We start from the raw sequence: 22,284 nt of genomic DNA on the forward strand, positions 1-22,284 counted from the left end.
ATGCTGCAATTTCTATTAAATAATCCTTCCCTGTCTTACAAGAGCTGTTTTTTTTCATTTCACTGTTGTTTTCCTCGGTTCCCATTAAGGGCATGAGTGAAGAGACCAATCCCCTGCTGCCCTGATCTAACATCAAAATGTTGTCATGCAAAGTCCCTTCAGGACATCTATTCATTATCTATTTCAGGAGCTGACTCTTGCCTCTTTTATGTTTTTTAGCTTATTGACAATCCCAAAAACCCCAGGCAGTAACGCTGAATAAATACATGTTAAACTGACCTCTTATTTATGGCTGACACATTTCAAGGTAACAGTTTATTAGAAATGATTCTACATGGTTGTTTATGCATTTGTATCTGTAAAGTGTATTTGGTGAAAGACACATATAAACACATACAACATGAAAACTCTGAGAGAAAGTAATATAAGTCCAATCAAACATGATTTTATAATGCAACTTCCCTGAATCTGTATATAATCATGGTGCTGTACATTCTATGTGTAAAGCAGGTGTAGGAATGCAAAATCTAAAATATCTGCCTTTGGTTCTAGAATTGTGAGATAAGTGCTATGATTATGCATAGGGCTGGTGTGACTTCTCTTATTTTTGGCAGACACATATATTAATATTAACTATATGGTTCCTGAGGAGGTTCCATCGCTGCTCTTGCAATTTTACCTGCATATCACCACCAAGCACAAGATGTACTCTCTCAGCATTAGAGATCTTCTCGAGTATTCAGAGCTGTGGAAATGAGAGTGAGCTGAAACCTTCTGGGGCTGTTTCTAAAGGTCTCTCTGGCTCCTCGGTGTCGGACCCAGAGTCTCTGTCATCGATCCTTCTTTAACAGCTGAAGAGAAGACAAGAATCCAGTCAGTGTGGGCCCAGAGTGGACTGCTGTATAATACAATCCCTTATATCTGAGATAAAATGATAATAATTTTAAAAAAAAACTTTACTGGATTTTCCTTTAAAGCCAGACTCACTCCATAAATTAAATTTCCTCAGTGACACATACTCCACCCTTCAATCTATTTTAATTGTCATTCATCAGGTATTTTATATAGAATCAGTGAAAGTTCCATTTTTTCCCCCCATTTTTTCTGGAGCCAATTCAAAATGCATCTGCTTCTTCTCTGCTTTATGTTCATGTCTCCCACAAATGTTTATAAAAATCCATCTTGTGGTTTTTGGGTAATCCTGCTAACAAGCAAATAATCAAATACACAAACCAACAAACCCATGTGGGTGAAACATAATCTGCTTACACTCGGTTGCTTTGTAAATGTTGGCTTTATTGGCTTTCTCTGGAATTTTTTGCCAAGTTTGAGACAAACTACTACATCAGCAGTTTGAGCCATTCACATGTCCTTCTCATGACTGGCTTGTCTTCAAGTGTAAATACAGTGATGCAGGTTCATGTTCACACAGCGTCACCATTGTGTGCAAATTTGCTACCTGTGGGAAGTTCAGCTTTTGCATTGCTAGCAGGAGGCTCATCTTGTCTTTTATTTATAATCACCCTCCATCCTGTCCTCCCTTTGGCCTCACACTGTAAATATAACACTGTTTATGAAATATTAAAGATCTGCAGTATAGTGGAGTTCTCTGAAAACAACATGTAGTAATTGAGAGAGCAGAACAAGGCCTCTGTTTCTGCTCATTGGCTATTAGAACGATTTTCAGGGTACCAAATGTCACAATACATTTAAAAAGAGATTATTTTGCTGCTTTAGTGTCGCTTACAATGAATGTTGTTGGCATTTTTCTGATTTGTATTTTGGAAGAGTGTCTAAAGGTTATACTCAACCCTCTTATTGACTCATTTTCAAACTCATTTGCCTCACTTAAAGCTTTTAGATGACAAGTGATTGATAACCATCAATTCCGTCACGAAGATTCCTGACACTTGGCCACAAGAGATCTGTTATATATTTATTTATTTTTTGAGCTGCTCTTCGTGTTTCAAGAATCAGCATGCTGTCAATCACAACAGCACACCCTTGTCTCTCTTGAGAGAGCGATACACAATTGCCAGGGCTTGTTTTTATCCTGCAAGCATGACTCCAGCAGAAGAGCTCCCCCATTTAAAAAAAAAAGAAAACTGTAATTTTGGCTGACCGTTGGCTCGCTTGGGGAGGAAGCCTTGTCCACCATCAAATTTAGAGTTCACCTTCAAGGCAGACTCACACACACATACATACACACATGCACATACTACACACTGAGATACTGGAGTGCTAGGCAGTTTGGCCATATAATGAGAGGAGGGGAAAGGAGGGAGTCGGTGGAGGCAGCTGGACGGCGAATCATGGGCTGTGTGAGAAAGACGTTTGGAGCAAAGCCTCGGCTCATCCAGGTGGAATTTTAAACTACCCAGCTCTCTTAATTGACTGTAAAATAAAGTTGTAACACTGAATAAAACCTGACCACGGATTCACTGACCTTGGAGAATATTTTGGAAGTGCAGACCAAAAAAAAAAAAAAGGCTTTCCAGTGACTCTATTTCACCAGTCGACTCAGCAATCAAAACCACGGCTCTGCATTTGTTAGGAGCTCACAGCTGGGTAGCAGTCAGCACAGCTGTCATCGTTTCCCCTGAGGGAGTTCTTGAATGTCCCCGGAGAACTTCATCTGACTGTGTGTGACTGGGTACCTGAGTGAGTTTACATGTGCACATCATTCGCAATGAAATACCGCAGCAGAGGTGAAAGTCCACTGAACCAATGTGCTGAAGATGCACTGTCACGCAAGCCCCAGCATGTGCGTCTTCACCTTTTTTATTTATATACTAGGAGTTGTATTTTCACTGCAGTGCATTCTGCCTCTCGCTTCGCCCTATCTTTCCATCCTACCATCCTATTTTCAGGTTATTTATGAGAGCAATGCCTGGAAGTAGCATTTCCTGGGAGAATAGAGATTCACCAGTTTGTGTTTGCCTTGAAAGAGAACAAAATAAATGTTGTCGAATCTTCCATTTGCTGCATTTTTAGTGTTGTGAATTATCCGGTGGTCAAAAAACTGTTATCAACTCGGGTAAAGCATACGTTACACCTGGAGTTGTTGTGTTTGCTAGTGTTTGTAGAAATTCAAACAAACACGATGTGATAAAAATTTTAAAAAATGAAAGTAAAACAAAGCACAAGCATTTATTAAAATGAAAAGCGCTACTCACTTAATATGGATTATACAGTATTTTGTGACCAATGTGGTCTAATATGTGACAACTAATAATATTGGACTACAATCCTACAATTCTAAATTTGCAACAAACAAAAAAAGACTATGGTAGAATATGATCCACAATTTTATCCATGCTATTCAAACTGATTTATCCTGGATATTTTACCAGAAGGCCATTAGCTTTGCAAGCATAAAAAGTATAAAGGTTTGACAGTGCTGATTTTATTCATATGAAAGTAACTGAGCATGCAGGTTGTTTCTCTCAGCTAGTTACTCCAGAGTTAAGCTCATTATCCTCTGGCTATCTACTGTAGCTCTAGATTTAAAGTGGTTGTTTCCCTAAATTGTTCAACTAAAGTGCAGTTGTAATAGATGTGAAATTCTAGAATCATCAATATTACCCCTTTGTTTTATAACCCTACCATAAAATCACTTTATCCACCCTGGGTATGGTCAATCCATAACTCCTCAGAAATCAGTAGACAGAATCTGGTTGAAGTTCTACATTTGATTTGTATGAGCCTCGAAATTGTGCCTCTCTGATATTTGGCATCTTTAATTACCTAGTTTTGCATTTGGCACATTAAAAAATAAGTGATTGCTGGTGATAGATGAATTCAGTAGTCAGCTGTGTTTAGTCTGCCAAAAATAAAAATGAAAAAACATTCACGTCTTGTATGACTACAACGTGAATCAGTAAAAAATGTTTAATGTGTCATGTCTAGGTTTTATTTTCAGATCTGTATGTATGTGTATATATGTGTGTAAAGCACATTCGACTTCAGACACTGACAACCGGACAGATTCTGGACAAGTTAATTACAGTGGAGCTGCACACTGCTGCAGTTCTGCTTGCTGCTTCCCTCTTAGATTGAGTAAGGAGACATTGACACCCTGACACTATGACAGACTGATGACCACTCAGTGCGGCAGGAACAGCAAACTGGTATTCAAAGCTAACCAGCCATGAGCAGCTGCTGTCAAACTCTGTGTCAAGGCTGGAAGCAAAATCTGCTGGAGCTGCAGTTGTCCAAAGCACAAATTACAAGGAAAGGTTAGTCTGAAAAAAATAGAACTCCTGAAAATAAAGTCTCAATAAGCAGATATTTTAATATTAGCAGTTTCACAGATTTCTTAAACACAGTAGCTGGATAAAGGGGTGTTTATTTCTGATTGAAGTATTAAAATTGTTTTAAAGAATCTTTCTGCTTGAAACACTAAAAAGGTCCATTTTAGAATGCTACCCAGACAGTTAAAGGACAGCATTGTGTCATGTACTCCTAAGGAAGTTGCAGCTTACTAGGACTGGTAAACATGAGCAAGCAACTGTTGGATCTCACAAGCATTAAGGCAGATGATGCACATGAGTGTTTTCTCCTCAGAGGAGGCTGTGATTAGCTTCATTCCACTGCGATGCAGATTTGGATGATTTAGACACAGCTCTATGCTTCTTTTTTTGCATGTGACTTAGTGTGCACACCAAGTTTGGAAAGTGTAGTCACAAAAACAATAGACTGCAGTTGTCTCCAAAGACACCGAAGCTTAAGGGTTATTTCTGAGATTTAATAAAAATTGAGTAATAAACAATTCAGCAGAGGATTTGATCATTTTGGCAGTCAGATAGCAACAAGTTTCTCCATACTTCTGCCAAAGCTTCTGTCAATAGTGTTACAATGAAATATGAAAATATAACAGCAAATCATCTAATCAGACAAAATATTACATAAACTTTTGAGATGAAGCCATTCAATACAAGCTGACTACACCTATGACTACTCCCTAGAGGCCTGAGAACAACCCTTAAATGTCATCATGCTCCTCAAAGATTCAACTAAAACACATTTCTTTATTAGAATGAATGAAATTCTGCATGTTTTATCACATAAACTGGCATCATTACCATTATTTTATTATGAGATAATGAATTCAGAATCAGAAGAACACAATCTGATTCAATTATGATATTGTGATCATCCACATTAAAGAGGTTGCAGCTGGCAGAAATCCACTCGGAAGCCACCGGAGCTTCTCATCCTGCAGATTGTTTCCATAAGGAGAGAGAAGCTCCTCTCCCTTGTCTCTACCTGTGTTTCATGTTGTAACCTAAAATCTTTAATCACATCAGTAAATCCACTTGACTTTTTCAGATCCTACACACCACCATACGAACAGGGGTTTGTGTGTAATTTGGGGATTTCCGAGGTGTGTGGTGTCTGTGTGTGGAGGATTTATCACTCTATAAGGCCTATAAGGATTTGTTACGCTACTAGGAGACACTATATTGCCACAGTCTGCCACAGAGTTATTGTCCTTGTCTCCTGAAGGGCAGATGGTGCACACATTCTGAATTACAATGTGTGCTCAAATACACACATCACTTGTTGTGTTTATCTGACAGCTTTTGGAAATTGATGATGACAGAGTAGCTACTAATTATTATTTGTTCCATTTTTTGTCATGGATTAGTTTATGTATTTTTGTTCTACTTTCCAAATGTTTGTTCTGAGCAAGTATGAGAGCATTCTCTTGGAGAACTTTCACAATTTCAGTGATCCCAATGTGGATAATTTCTCGTTCTGTCTGATCAATCCAAAGCTAAATATATATATATATATATATATATATATATATATATATATATATATATATATATATATATATATATATATATATATATATATTTACACGAAAGAAAATATAACAGCAAATCCTGACTTTTTGGGAGGTTTTTTTTAATTGAAATTTCTAGTCGTACATGAAACAATGTTGTAGAATTCCTGGTATTGTAATGATGAAATGTGTTGCAACATGGATTCTGTTTTTAGTCCTGGAGCCTTTATTTTTCAATTAAATCAATCAACATCAACAATAAATTATGTAGAAACGGAGTATATGGAGCAATTCCTGCAATACTATGTAGATGACACCAAAAAATGTATGCATAATCTCATTTGATCTTGAAATCAAACACTGAGAATGCTGTTTATTCTGTTAACTGGGTCTGCATCACATCCACCAACTGACCAGGAGTCACATAACACAGTTGTGTGTTTCCTTTGTACCCGCCTGTCGTGACCTGCTGCAGAAACGTCTGAACTGTGATTAATTTAGAATTTGCCAACAAAGGCAAAGTCAAAGCGACAGGCTGTCTCTGCTGCTCTGATGGGTGTTTGCTGGAGTTCTTGTAACAGGTACACGGCTTCGTGCAGCAAATCAATCTGTGTTCAGGAAATCATTTCCTGTTTGTGGTTTGAGTCTGAAGGGGATCTTTGGGCTTATTTAGGGGTAATTGGTGTATAAATGGCTTTCATGCTTTTTAAAATCTTTTGTCAGTGTCAGTGCAGAAACAATAAAGGTGCTGAGAACAAAGCTGATGGTCAGAGGAGATCTGGGAAGCCTGATGACCACTTGTTATATTTCAGACTCAGTGAGTCAAAGCTTGGCTGTCATGTTGCTCGTGGGTATTTTGAAGACTGTATGTAAGAAGACCATTTCTTTTTAGTGGTGCTCTGACCCTGAGTGATCATAATAGCATCCCGGAGATGATTTGCCGTGAGAGCTAAAATGCATCTACTTTTCTTTTCCCCTCTTCACATTTCTTGTTCTCCTTCTTTTCGTCTGCATTTTTTTGGAATGATTCTCCCTCTAGATTCTCTACATTTTCCTTCTTTACCTGTCTTTATGCCCATCTTCTTTCCCATCTACCTTCTTTTCTACCGTCTTGGTTTTTTTTTTTTTTTTTTTTTCTGATTCCTCTTCTCTGGCTTCTCTGTTTTGCTTTTTCTTCATCCCCTTTCTTCTTTTTCACATTGTTCTTCACTTTTCCAATTGCCTTCCTCTTTTACTTCTTCATTTACTGTCTTCTCAGTGTGTCCTTCCTTTGCTTTTGCTTTTTGTCTTCTTTTCTCTTCTTGTTCTTTTCTTCTTTCTTGTACTCCTTGTCCTCTTAGTCATAGTAGTCACAGTAGTAGTAGTAGTAGTAGTAGTAGTAGTAGTACTAGTAGCAGCATTGTGTTATCAGTGGTACTTTGTTATGTAAATAAATACCCAATGTTGTGCTCCTCAATCTAATCTGCTTGTTGAAGTTCTGGTTAATTTGTGACATTATTTCTTCCCCAGACAAATATTGCTATGACTAAAACTACAATCTGCCATCCTGATGCGGCTCCATCACACTCCGTCTGTCACCTCAGCTGTGTTTTTGTAGTACTATTCCTCAGTCGATCCAAAGCACTGTCCTCCCAGTCCTCCCCATTACTTGTAGGTGTAAATCTACCCCACCTGTCACCATACATGCATGGCTGTGATGCTCATCCATCTTTTTCATGTTTGTTACTCAGGAGTTTGCTGCACTGACGAAGGAGCTGAATGCCTGCAGGGAGCAGCTTCTGGAGAAAGAGGAGGAAATCTCCGAGCTCAAAGCTGAGAGGAACAACACCAGGGTGAGTACATGCACTATTAAAGATACGTAAGTTACTAAACTTTCCTCACTGACAATGACAACCTGGCAATTCTCTGAAGCATTTATTATGATTTATTATTTTATTTATGTATGATTTTTTTTATTTACATTTGTGCAGTTATTATTTTGCCAATGTTAGGAGGACTTTTTTTATTCCCTATGCAAATTTCTGGAAACTACATTCCATGAGTTTCTCAGAAGTTTCACAACTTGCAGCACATCAGCTGCAGAAAACAAGCAAAAGCTACACACTGTGATGGACAACATGAAGCTTAAGATATGTGGTGGTCACACTTTTATGGCTGCAGAAGTACTGAAGCAACCATGTACAATGTCTATTTCCAATTCCCAGACACACCTCATTAGCTTCCCTATTCTGCTGGAACATTTTTCCACTTACTTCACATGGATGGCCACTCAACAGCAAAACTCAGTCCAATTGGCACCAACGCCCTGCACGGCCAAAGTCAAAGAATGTGGAAGAAAAAAAACAACAACTTAAGATATTAGCGGATCATGATTTTGTGGAGCTGAAGCCCCACATCAATAAAAAACATTTCCTCTCTGAAGCAGTAAGCACACTCTGCTATTGACAGATAAGACTGTTTTCCAGCCCACTGCTGATTAAGTGTGGATTGACAGTCTTGCACAATCTTTTTCTGGGTGGAGGCAGAATATTTTAGCACGACAGCAGCCTAGAAGAACAAAAATGAAAGAGGTGAGAAGCAAGAAACGGGGACAGAAAGAAGTCATTTTCACTCTCTCACTTTATTATCACCTCCAATCTTCTGATGAGCAATCACAAACACAACTTTAATTAAGCTTGGTTGTGTAACTGACTGTTTTTTTTGTTTTTTTTACAGACCATAATTAAATCATGACATGTACAGGCAATCAGTGGACTGAGACATGGTAGTGGAGAGATGTTATCCTGTTGTTTAGATGAGGATCACACCCGAGTGACATGCATATGAATTCACTGCCTCTAGTTAAGTAGAACAACAGATAAAGGATGGACAAGTTGTGTAATCTACTAACATACAAAGAGATGTCAGTTAAAAATATTAAGTAATTACAGATGTGTTTGAGTCCTAGACTGTAACTCTGCATTTAAATTATTTCATGCTTGTGTCAAGAATCCTGGTTGAGCTTTGGTAAATATCCAGCACATTTTAGACAACTGCTGATACCAAGTAGGAATGGGATTTCCCAACCAGTGGTTTAACACAGAACACGTCTAAGCCCACATCAGCCTGTTGGGCCTGTTGGGCATCCCACAGTGGTAGAGGTTTAGACGAACGAAGCAGATCAATGAAGCATTTCTGGAAGATTATTTCAAGGTGGAACTTAGCTCTTGAACCAGATCCTTATCCTGGGGATGTTATATTATGTCTTCGGACAACTTCCAAGACGGAATGAGGTGTTGAAATGTGCATTACATTGATACCACTGCAGCAATTTGCCAATGGGTAACAAGAAGGAAATGAAAGCAGATGATCGTGTAGTCTAATCTCACAAAGGAGTGAGAAACAGTCATGAATGACGTTTTTCCAATGCAGACAAACTAGTATTCTGGCTCTCAGTCTCATCCTGTTTGTGTAGTTTTCTTTTTCTGAAGTCAGCCACTGAGCTCTGCTTCTCTGTCTGACCTTCTAGCAAGCAGATCATATTAGTATCATACAGTTTGTGAACAGTTCTAGGATTTCCTGTTGATCTTTTATTCTGGATTGTATGATATGCGATAGATTTAAAAGAAATGAAAATGAACGCAATGCAAATTACTGGTCAAATTGCTTTTGTTGTACTATTGATTGCCTTTGCTAGAGCTATTATGCTACATCTTATAGGCCAGTTTCAGGATTTGGTTGATTAGTGCCTGATAAATCACATATTAATCAGTTGTTTCTTATTTGGTGGTTCTAAAGTTGAGTTATTTTATTATCTTGTTCTTCAGCTACTGTTGGAGCATCTGGAGTGCCTGGTTTCCAGACATGAGCGGTCGCTTCGTATGACGGTGGTCAAGCGGCAGGCTCAGTCACCCTCAGGAGTGTCTAGTGAAGTTGAGGTCCTTAAAGCACTCAAGTCCCTATTTGAACACCATAAAGCCCTAGACGAGAAGGTAAGTGTGTCTCAATTAGCACATCGTTTTATTTCAGAGGTGTCTGATTGAGATGCGTATGCAGCAACATCAGGAACCAATGTGTCTGTCTTGTCAAATGATTTGTGTGGTTTGCTGATCTTGAACTCCACAACCACACACAATTCCTGCCTCCTGCCTCCTTAAACCCTGCTGCTCTGTGACCTTATCCCCTGTGTGATATCACACCATCCTTGTAATCCATTCATTCCCCCCTCCCCTTTATAAAGCCATAATTTATAAAGCATATCCAGTGGCATGCTGTTCAAGGGAATAAAAGCTGTTTTGGCCAGCCGGGGCAGCCGTCCTGATTCCGACCCTGGCTATCTTCTAATCCAGGGTTGATCTCTTTTGAGATATGGCATCCTTTTGGGTCACAGTAGTACATGTAATTGCTCCACCACAGCTGGGGCGATCCAAGGAGAAGATGCTCAGAGTTCCTCTGAGTCAAAGAGGAAGAGAGGAGTCTAGGAGCGCAATCTCACCCCTGCAACTGCTGCTTTAAAAGCAGCAAAAGCCCCGTGACGCTATTTTGAAGCCACAGCAAAATGTTATAGAGGGGCTAAGGGAGGGAATGAGGACATCTCCTTCTGCTGCTGCTGCAAGGCTATGTTAACCCTGTAGATCTTGTCAATAGTCAAAGGAAAAAACGTAGTGTAAGGAGATCTTCAAGATCTTTCTTTCTTTTTCAGGTACGGGAGAGACTACGAGTGTCACTGGAGAGGGTTTCCGCCTTGGAGGAGGAGCTTACAGCAGCCAATCAGGAGGTATGTGCTTAAATCATCTTTTACTTGTGTGCAACACTGTGTCCTCCTGGCAAGGGATGGATGGATAGATGGATGGATGGATGGATGCATGGATACATGGATGGATGAATGGATGGAACGTGAGATTATGTCACTAGGCATAGTTTCACTAATAGCAGTCGTGAAACTAATTGTAGAAACCAAACTACAAACCCGTTCAACAAATTCAATTTAGAAATTCTGACATTTATCAGTGATATGCAAATGTACATTGTCAGCTGGTTAATTGTCTCCTTAGATGCATGACAATGTAAACATGGAAGAAAGGAATTACAGAATCCAAAGTAATAATGGTCCCAGTGGACTAAGCTACTGCGGCCCCAAAAATGAGAGAAAATTATTAATTTAGTTATTTTGTATAGGCTTCACATTTTAAAAAAATGTTACCAGGTCTGACAAAGAAATAAATAAAAGTCTGCAAAGACACAGGAGTGCAGTATTATTTGCTGCTTATTTATGTGGATATAAATCAAATTCATGGTCTGATTAATCCTGAAATGCATGTTCTCCTAGTCGGCTATCAACTCAGAAGCAACAGGAGTACATCCGCCGGTGCCATTCCCCCTCATCTGTATGGGGAACCACACCAAATCATATAGTGCATATGTGTGTCTGACAGAAGACTGGCAACTTTTGGAAACTTCTTTTCAACCTTCTGGCTCAGGTGGGCAAAGGACAGGTCTTGTGCTGCAGATGGTCCTGTTCCAGCTGAGAAGAAACCCTCAGGTTGTGCACTTCAAAGCCTGTCAGACATGCCAGTCTGACACTCAGACCATGAATAAAAGTGAGTGAAGAAAGATAAGGAAGGAAAGAGGGAAAGAATTCTGGCGTGCTGTCGGAGCAGGTTGGAGGGGAGAGGAAATGCAAAGAGAGCTGAGAGACAGAAAGCAGAAATAGAGATAGCAGGTAAGGAGCAGTGTGTAGATGGTAGGTATGTTAATCAGGGGTGTTGGGGTGAAGACCATCTGAGGGATGCAGACAAAAGAGGTGATGATCAGGTTGATTGTGGTCTGAATACATGACTAGACATTGGGGGATCTGAGCAGAGTGAGTCACAGCATTTAAAGAGGGATGAGTGATTAAAATGCATTTTTTTACATGTAAGTTATGTTCCAAAATATGTACAGTACATTTGTGAGGTTGCACTTTGTACATGAGTAACGCTAGGATTGTCAGCACAGTGGACAGATGAGGGATTGCACTTCAGGATGGTTGAACCATGTTTGCAAAATTGAATTGTCCATGGCTCCAGGGAGGTGGGCAGAGTTAGAAGCCAGTGAATTGGTAATTGATTAGTGAAGGAGGTCTGTTATGAATCCCCCCCCCCCCACACACACACACACACGCACAGGCACACGCACCTCCCTTCAGGGCTTCAGATAGCATTGCCATGCCTGATGATATAAATGCCCTTTGACCTCATGCAGTTGCAGGTGTTTAAGCAGACATGCACTTTGATTGCAGTTTGGTGTTATGGAAAAACTGTATTCCAGATTGTGTTGTGTTGCATGGAGCTATATTGTAGCATGTAGCAAACCACATACAGTAATCAAAACTGTGGTCTCTGAACAGCAAATGCAAAAGGGACAGACATACAGGCAGACAGGCAGACGGACATGTCTACTATTTCCTTCATAACCTCAAAGGATTCCCTTCATCCAGTTCAGAAGTCCTAAAGATAAAAAAAATTCTGTCCATGTCGTCTTCCCTCTTCCCCCCAGAGGTACAGCAACATCAAAAAGATATAGGAGGCAACTTGTTCATTTTATATCTTCTTTGTGAAATTTATGAGCTTGAAAGACATCTGCAGGATTCCATTCATCACTAGGCGCATCATGTGCTGTGATAACTTTAAATTTTTGAGCTAGAGAAAGTACAGATAATCTTGAAATAATGTGACAGAAGCATATGGAGGCATAGTTATGCCCTAGTTAAAATAGAGATTTTCTGTAGTCAGTTTGTGACAGTAAAGGTGAAAGTAAGATTACTTACCTTCACCTTTAAACTCTGTTAGCCAGAGTTTAACATTGGATAAACTCTGGCTGTGCGGAAATAACCTTTTGTCAGCCTCTTTCCTAACTGTAAATTAAGACCTGAGATCAGTTAATCGGTCCTGTCCATGGTTGTCCTTCACAGCTACTTCACCTCAAAGACACCTTTCAAAAACCACATCTAAAGCAGTTTGGGTGAATGCTTTTGCCTGAATACTCAGTAAGAACATGGATCACATTGATCATCACACGACAATAGATTATCCTCTTTGAATACTTAATATATTCATCACTGTCGGGTGTGAACATCTTTCAGATTACTCTGTCTAATTTGACTTGTCATGCTTGCCATATTTATATGCATGTAGTGTTCCTGCCTGTTGGGAAATAAGTTCTGTAATTGCCTTGTAGCCCTCTTGGCTCCAAATCTGACAGCTTGTGAGTTTTAAATGATGCTGTAAGGACTCTGTCTCACCATTTACTCTGTACTTCCATTATAATAAATAGGAATAATGTTTGACACAACTTAGATCAAGTATGGAGAGAAAACTGGAGTTTTAACTTAATAATGCCCTAATAATTACTAAAAATCCCATAAAATGGGAAAGAGAGTGATGGGATCATTACCTTGGCTGGTGTAGAGCAGTGAGTTTGGCAGTCTATGTCAAATGAATCTTCCTGATACTCCAAATCCACCCTACTTGTTCTCACAGTGAAAGGCTTGGCGAAACAGGAAGGCTGATGGGATAACAGAGTGATCTGTGAGGAGCAATTTTGTTCGATCATCCATAATAGCTTGCATGCCTTTAAATTTCCTGGTGCTGGAGATTCTTGTTTTGGAGAGAGGAAACACAAGTCTCGATGACTTTCGATCGGTTGTGAGAGACAAATAGAAGCCAGGCACACTTGCACTGTTTCTCTCCCCCCTTGTGTGGAGAGTAATAATCACATGGTGTCATGTCAAGGAGGAGCATAATTGTTGTTGTCGGTCACCCGTCTGACAGGATTATGAGTTCAGGACGGTAACTTGAGGTGGTAAAATGAGACTCTGCGAAACATGATGATTATAGTGATTGAATCAGTGTGCTTGCTTCAGGTATCATGTTAGTTAAAAGTATGCTGGATAAATTCTTGCAGAGAAGATCGTGCTTCAGTTTATAAGTGCTGTGTGAGAGAGAAACAGCTTCTGTGTGTGGTGCAATGCCAAATCAAAGCAAAAACATATTAGGTCTGATTTTGTTTCATGTTGGCGCTTCTGACTTCTATCGTAAACCTTTTTTGTTGTGTGTCTGCAGGTATTCTCACAAGTGTTGGGCTCTAATTTGTGTGCGTTTCTGTCGTCCTGCAGATCGTGGCCTTACGGGAACAAAATGCTCACATTCAGCGAAAAGTGGCTTCAGGAGAGGGAGGAGAGGACATCCTGGATGGCAGTGAAGCTCAACAGAAGGTCCATGGAAAGGTGAGCATCCGTAATGTTAGGATTTATTTATGGATTTGTTTGCTTTTGATCTACACTGATCATGCAAAATTATAAATTGGAAGATGACTGTTAGCGGTACTGGACAGTTTGAGTCACATAACATGACTCAAACTGCTCTGAACATATATAGAAAACAATTACACTTTTACATTTTGTTAGTCTAAAAATTTCTAGAGTCTGAAAAATATATAAGAATCTGCTTTTAGAAAACTAAACATTATTGATACTGATTAATAAAATATTCAAGCTATATAGATTTTTCAAATTTTTTACTATATATAAGAAGTGCAAGTTTCAAATGGATTGAAATGAGGGGGGTTTTTTGTCTGTAAAGTTCATAACAGAACTTCTTTACATGAGAAATATTGCAAGATATCCCGGCAACACCATATAATACACCTTGATTAAGGGTGACATGGCGGGAAAGTCGGTCTTGCTTTGTGATTATAATAATAAAAATATATTGAAATAAAATGTCTGGTTTTTTTTACATGTTTTTTTTTATTTTTCCAAACAATATTAAACACAAACAAAATAATGTTGTCCTTTAAGTTTTGATCGGTATATTCTGCCATCATATATCAAATAATTACATAGTCACTGTAGTGATCGCATGTCTGGTGATGATATATCTGGTTTGGTTGTATCACACAAGTGGTTGTGTGAGAAAACTTTTGAAAACATCAGATGTGCATCTGTTTTTGAGGTGACCCACATCAGGGTGAGGTCTCTTACTGTGCCCTGCTACACACTTGGACCTGCATATCTAAACAAAAATTACCTTCTGATCAGAGAGATCTGTAACTGCACCTACATTTACTCTTTCAGAACAGACCCTTCATCCAAGCCCAAACAACCAACAACCAGACCTGGGTACCAAAGCAGGCCTGCACAATCCTTTTAACATGCAGAAAGTAACATCTACATCTTACAGAGGGTACCTGGGTAGATCAATGAAGATGCTATTACCTGGTCTGCTGCAGGAGGAGGAGGGATGTCAGCAGTAAAAAGATGAAGAGCGTGTTGTGCAGTAGGGTTGAATAATGAGGAGACAGCTATCATCTGCCTTGTTTTGTGAAGATAAAAGGACTGTATAGAAGCACATGTTGCTGGTTTGTTTTAGTGGTTGTTGGTGTTGATGAAATAAATTGCATATACTTTACATTTACTGTTAGCCTGTCGTTAAGCTGAGAGCAAGGGTTACTCTCCCCCACTGATAGGGACTGACAGATGTGTGAAGGGGGAATGACAATCTTGATATGCAGGATATGAACTGCAATTCACCCCCACCTGATTCACATGTGTCTCCTGGCTTGTCATTAATGTGACAGGCGGAAAGACCTTAGCAAAAGGGAGAGGAAGATGCGGAGTGAGGAAGATGTGCACATTGATCCACTGTGCTCTCAAAGCATTTCTACTTATCAGGATCTACCAGATGACCAACTAATGCAGTCTGACAGAATGATTGTTTATTCATTGCTTTAATTTTTAATTCAGACTGTACTCTATACCTGGGTTACCGTTTTATATTCAAAAACAGGGAACGTTTTATACAGGGAACGTTATTTTATGTTTTTAGTGGTTTTGCTGATGAGTAGAATTGTATATGAACGCTGTATTGATTTTAGAGTTAGCATTACATTAAGTCAGATGCTAGTTATCAGCAACTATAATTAGCTCCAGTTTTCTGCTGCTGTTCTATACTAGTGCCATAATGAATTTCACATTTCTTCTACTGTCAAAGGTAGAATGGATGGTTGTTTTTTATTATTCTGCTTTATTTATAGTTTTAAAAGATGTGTCAGGGTATTGTTGTCTCACCTGCTGTTAAATTAGTTTGGTTGTTAGGAGAAATTCTGTTTTTCTTCAAGTAAAGTTAAGAATACAGCCACTGTTATGCTAGAAGTATGGAGTAGAATAGGCAAGTGTTGGCATCTCATTGTTGTATTTTTTTAGGTTCACTAGTTGCTCACCAAGTTGCGTGCATATCATTTATATTCTACCACAACTTTTGCTGTATATGATCCCATCCCATCATTAAAAACAATTCAATTACAATGTTCAGGAATCACCGTTGAGACTCTTGGTCAGGAGCTTCATATATTTGAATTTGATCTCTCCCCCGAGAGCTGCCCGACTGATCCCAGGAGCTATGTTACCAGGGATTTTATGCTCCTGCTAGGGTCTCCCTTGGCAAACAGGTCCTTGGTGACGGGCAGACTAAAGGCAGTAACAAAACCCCTATAACAAGTAAAACAACAAGGGCCGTGATGTCACCCTGTATAGCGCAACCGGGGCCCCACCCTGGAGCCACCCTGGTTGGGGCTCGTATGCGAGTTGCTGGTGGCCAGGCCTCGAGAGGCCCACGGGGCCCGGCCAGGTTCAGCCTGAAAGGACCATGTGGGCCCAACCTCCAGTAGACTCAACACCCACTGAGGAAACCGTAGGGTGCAGTGTCGATTGGGTGGCAATCATCAGCATGGGGCTCGGGCATTTGTTCCGAATGCCACCTGGACGCCTCCCTGGGGAGGTGTTCCAGGCATGTCCTGCCGGGAGTAGATCTTGAGGAAGACATAGGACACGCTTGAGGGACTATGTCTCTCGGCTGGCCTGGGAACACCTCGGGATCCCCCAGGAGGAGCTGGAAGAGGTGTCTGGGGAGAGCAATGTATAGGCATCCTTCATGAGACTGATGCCCCCGCGACCTGGCTCCGGATAAACGGTTGAAGATAGATTGATGGATGGATGGATGGAATTTGATCATGTACCATCCAATATTTTATTCTATACGTTGTCCTGAATTATAATTTGTCCTATCTTTTATTAAAATTTCTCATCTTCAAATCAATGAATGAATGAATGAATGAATGAATGAATGAATGAAAAATGTCTAAAACTATGAGTAACCCTTTACTCTTTGACACCATAGTTGTATGTACATACACGTAAATTTCAAGACCTGGACAGACATAAACAAAATCTGCAGGGTTAGCAATGATTTAACCTAAAAAAAATCTTTTGATTTTGGATTGAACCGCTCCATTAAATATATCTGCACAAGTGCAAGAAACTTTTTTTCTAATGTGTTACAGGTTATAAAAACTTTATAATTTGCAAGAAAGCAGCTCCAGTTGAATAATCCATCTATGCATAATGTCTTGAGACATTGTGCAATAAACTACAGCTAAATCCTTTAAGCTGAGCCACACTGCCGGAGCACCGGTATTAAAAGTAGTGGTGTGATTTAGTGGTTCTGTTGCCGACTCAGGTGAGCCATTGATCACAGGCAGCAGGTGGAGAGACCCAATTAGGATGGGCAGCTGGGTTGGATACAGCAGAGAGGTGGACAATAAAGATGTCACTTTATCAGTCTTCCCTTCCACCTGTGATGCAGTTAAAAATGTAATAATAGTTATCAAAGGAGGTGTGTTCTGATATTAGAAATTTTTTCTGATGCATTATTCTAGGCTCTTTGTGACATTCTTTTCAGTCTACATCACGCAGAGACCGATGGAGCTGCACTGAGTGAAACATAATCATATTATGAATTTGTGTCAAAGCCATTTTTCTAAAGGAGTCTGGAGTGATTCTCTTTCACTCAGTCTTTGTCACCATCCAAATCATTGAAAGCAGGGAAAGCGCGACAGCCCTGTGCTCCCGAACTTGAAATTATTGGAGTGTTAATGTGTGTAACACTCAAAAGAAGATTTGGTATCTGAAGTGGGTGAAAATGCGGTTGCTCAAGCATCACTTCAGCACACCGCAGGAAGCTAACTGGAAGATATTTTTGTCTGGTTTTATTTCTATCCTGCTTACATTTTTGCTTTATAACTTTCTGTCATTATTTCATCACACTATCACCTCTAAATATTTCTTTTGTTGAATATTTTTAATCCTCTGCAAAATAAGAGGTTCTTTGTTCATATGCTACTCTAAAGTCGGTAGAAGAATTGAGCGTCGGACGTAAAAAAAAACAAAAACAACTAAATACTGTACACAGTCTTGGTTTTTGTCACTTAATCTAATTAAACCAAAAATACTGAACCAATTTCAATGGCATATTGTAGAAGTGCAGCTCATGGGACATGCAAGCTACACAGATTGTTGGATTGTTCTCCTTCAGTAGGGTGCAGCCATTGATTTGTGTTTTTCTTCAGATCAGTTGTGCCAGATATTTCATCCCCAGATCTGGGATTATGTCAACCCTTTTCATCCACATTCCTGTCAATTAAGAGGACAGGTAAATTTCACCTGTGTTGTCAGACTGAACCTAAAGTTTCCATTTCTCCTTTGCTCATCTCTCACCACAGCGTCTGTCCAACGGCTCTCTGGAGACTGCCCATGAGGCGAGCCAGGTGGTGGAGCTGCAGGACCTGCTGGAGAAGCAGAACTACGAGCTGGCCCAGATGAAGGAGCGCATGTCGTCCCTCTCGTCCCGAGTGTCTGAGGTCGAACAGGAGCTGGAGACGGCCCGCAAGGACCTCATCAAGTCGGAAGAAATGAACAACAAGTACCAGAGGGACATCAAAGAGGTTACAGCGCACACATTTGCAAGGGAATAGCAGTTGCGAGAGAGACATCAAAGACAGCCTAAAAAAAGCTTTTATTAGCATGCACTCTCACAATCCCCCTCCCTGTGTATGACTGTGTGTGTCTCATACATACAAACACATGCAACCACACTTTTTAGTTCAAGCACCAAGAGTTTAAAAACCCTTTATCAAACCATAATATACAAGCAGGTGAATTCTATTAATATACTACTATGGCATTCATAAAGAAAAGGCTGTATGGACACATCTCAGGGACATACACCAACACTTTGCACTTAAATCTAAAAAACCTCCAAGAAAAACAACCAGCTGTCTCTGCATCTGCCAATGTTTGTTCCTCATACATTAATTTACATTGAAGTGTTGACATGCAAAATACAAAACCAGCTGGTAAAGTTTCTCAAATAAACAATAAATGTTTTTGTCGTAAATTGGCAATTAGTAGTGCAATCGTAAACCCATTTAATGCATGCCCGCATGAATGAAGTGGACTGAATACGAATGTGAGCTGATCCCTGTCATCCCTTAGTGGAAATTGCCGTAAACTAACAATGCACTGATTGCAGTCCGGCAAACGCGGCCTTATCTGAGTCACCATGTGTTATTAGCCTGTGCTGCTTCCTCAGTGGGCCGCAGCCCATTCAGCTCTCTGTGTTACTACTATTTTTGAAACCACATGTGATCACGTGGGTTTGTATCTGCGACGATTCTCCATGCAGAAAATTAGCTCTTGGAGCTTCAGAGATAATGCTACCCTCATGAGAGTAAAAGCCAGTTTCATGTCAGCAGAGCCACATCCAAGATCACAGAGGCTTTATTGGTTGTCTTTTTGTGTGTGTGATTTTTTAAAATTATTTCATGTGTAGGTTATACCCTGGTCATGATATATATGAAGGTATTTGGATTTTATCTATCTTCAGAGTCTTGCTATAGATATGAGTTTCTAGACATGATATAATTACATCCCGCTTTAAAGCGGTGATGTATTGTAATTGTGGTGTGTTCGTCCGTTTGTCTATTAGGATGTCAAACAAATATCTTCTCAACTATTGCAAATAGAGAGATGAAACAAAAAGCACATTACTCGCAGTCTTACTTGGATGGCAAAGGGGATGAAAATGAGATGACGACCTTCACCTTGAGAAAACTAGGTCAAGGTCAAATTTAAACTTTTATACACTCAGGAACCGGATAAGATAGAAAGACGAGGGACAAGGGCAGTGTGAGTAAGACCATAGATCAAACCTAGTGCTATGGTCAAAGACCTACCCTGGAAGTAGGTCAGGGTAAGTCGCAGGATGTTGCAGTCTCTGACTGCCTTGTTATAGCTTTGGCATCAGTAGCATGCAGCTGCCCCTTCCTGAATTGCAGTTTGTACTGTGATGAGCACATATTGCATTTTTATTATAAATGTGTGCTTTACATTTTTATGATTTTTATAATGAAATTCTGGCGCAACATAAATAAATACTGAGTAAAAATGAAAATGCTAGGTTAATATTTGCAAAAAAAAAGTGTATTAGTTGCTAAGCAATGTTACGACGTCGACCATAACAGCTGAAATTTAAAACAAATGTAAGTTTCTTATTCTAAATAATGTCTTCTTTTCTTCGTTTCTGATTTTTTTTTTTTTAACATACAGGCCATGTGTCAAAAGGAGGATATGGAAGAGCGGATTGTAACTTTGGAGAAACGCTACCTGAGCGCCCAGCGGGAGTCCACCTCAGTGCACGACATCAATGACAAACTGGAGAATGAGTTAGCCAATAAGGAGGCTTTCCTCAGGCAGGTGTGTATAATGCAGGATATGTTTGTGAGTTGAAATCCAGCGAGACACGTACATACATTTACATTCAGTTGTAGTTGTTCTGTAGTTTTGTTCTGTCAGTCCAGGTTGCTGATGAAATTGAGCCGCTGATATCGGACATGCTCGACAATTCTCAGAGAAAAACGTTGACTTAGAATAGAATCCAACTTGCATGCAGCTGGTTATACAACAGACCTGATTCTCAGAGGACTGGAGATGAGGAAACCTCTTGACATTGTGTCAGATAATGTCAGAGGAAATTACTGAGGGGAAAGAATTTTGATGGTTTTACTTAGATGTTTATGTCATAACTGATGACATACTGTAAAATAAGATCAAAAGAACAAATTTATTCTCCTCTTGATGATTCCTTGTGATCAGTCTCAGCTTATTGCATAGAATTATATTTTCATGATCCTATGCTCAAGCTGAATTCTGGAGGAACTAATATTAACACAGGTAATTACTATGTAATGAGTAAAGATCATGTTACCCTGTGATTTAGCCGGTCTCATCCACATTTTCTTGTGGAAAATAGGTCCCATATTTGCTCTGGTGACCAAGGGAGAAAAGAATGATCTCTGCACACACACTATTGGAGCAAACTGGACCTCACTCTAATCTCCCAAAGGGGCTGGACATTGTTAAAACACATCTGACATACTGCACGATGCCACTTATCAGTGATACAACCTTTATTTCTGTGGCGCTAAAATCACTAGACAATACAAATAGAGGATGTTGCTGTGGTAAAATCCACTGAGTGGCAGAAAGCTCTTACACAAACACAGACAGCATTACTAAAAAAAACCTCAGAAAACATAATTGAAATGGGGAAAATCTGATTGATTGACAAATGGATTCAATAAGATCTGAGCTAACTTTTTCCAGACCTTGAAAGGTAAAGAAAATGACTCACTTTGTTTTACAGTTTTCTTGTAATCCTTCAAAAAGCCACTAAAAAAGAACAGAGATATTTCTTGCATTACTTACCTAAGCAGACATTTTTTGAAGGAAATGGTATTTATTATTTAAAAAGTCATAAATGCACAGCAAAAGGTGACTTGTTTAGTAGCAGCATACTTCCAAAAGTATTCAATCAAAGCAGCATATAGCACACTGTGGTATTGAATTGTTTCTGATGTTCCTGTGATCAGATGGAGGAGAAGAACCGACAGCTGCAGGAGAGGCTGGAGCTCGCGGAGCAGAAGCTCCAGCAAACGATGAGGAAGGCCGAGACGCTGCCGGAGGTGGAGGCTGAACTGGCCCAAAGAATAGCAGCTCTCACCAAGGTAAAAATACGCACAAACACATATTTAAACACTCGTACTGTTGACACATTCCCACAGATGCCTTCGTCTCTTGATTTTTCTCTATCTATGTGTAAGTGTCCACGTGGTGTCATGTCATGACGTTTCAACATGTCCCTCTTCCTCTCCCTCGGTCACATAGTCTGACTCCAGCTCCTCTTCCTCCCCTGATGATTATCACATTGTTATGGAAGCTAAACTCCAAGACATGAAGTCCATTCTTAGGAAGGTAGTCCCACAGGGAATCACAGCTACTGCCAACTCCCGTAGAGAGCAGATTTCATTCATTTACCTTAGTGTTTTGTGGCGAGTGTGTTTACTGGGGTTCTGCTCTGGCTGTTCTACCACCATAGGACAGCTGCATGGCACTTCTGGCTGGAGCTCATACTTGGCAGTGCTGGAGGAGCTCTCTTCCTCTTTCATTCTATCTTTTGGTGGCCTTGTTCTCCATCTTTCTCCTTGTCACTCTTTGTTTCAGCAAGCTCTGTCCGCAGTTATGCTTTAACACAATAGATATCCATCTTTGAGTTTGGGATAGAGGCTTTGGCTTGTGT

At 39.9% G+C, this 22,284-nt stretch overlaps 1 protein-coding gene across 5 annotated transcripts in view; it reads left to right on the top strand.

Moving 5' to 3' along the window:
• Positions 1-22,284, top strand: part of ppfia2 (PTPRF interacting protein alpha 2) — a 124,529-nt gene that overhangs the window by 79,901 nt on the left and 22,344 nt on the right. For 4 of the 5 annotated variants that reach the window (XM_068306651.1, XM_068306654.1, XM_068306652.1 and 1 more), the window contains 7 exons: positions 7,525-7,626; positions 9,601-9,765; positions 10,476-10,550; positions 13,929-14,039; positions 18,371-18,592; positions 20,256-20,402; positions 21,578-21,712. In XM_068306651.1, the coding sequence (XP_068162752.1) occupies positions 7,525-7,626; positions 9,601-9,765; positions 10,476-10,550; positions 13,929-14,039; positions 18,371-18,592; positions 20,256-20,402; positions 21,578-21,712 (957 nt within the window). Of the gene's footprint in view, positions 1-7,524; positions 7,627-9,600; positions 9,766-10,475; positions 10,551-13,928; positions 14,040-18,370; positions 18,593-20,255; positions 20,403-21,577; positions 21,713-21,872; positions 21,960-22,284 lie in introns of all 5 variants that reach the window. The other variant, XM_068306650.1, reaches the window with a different exon arrangement.

This window comes from Antennarius striatus, chromosome 22 (assembly GCF_040054535.1).
Source record: "Antennarius striatus isolate MH-2024 chromosome 22, ASM4005453v1, whole genome shotgun sequence".
Lineage (NCBI taxonomy): Eukaryota > Metazoa > Chordata > Actinopteri > Lophiiformes > Antennariidae > Antennarius > Antennarius striatus.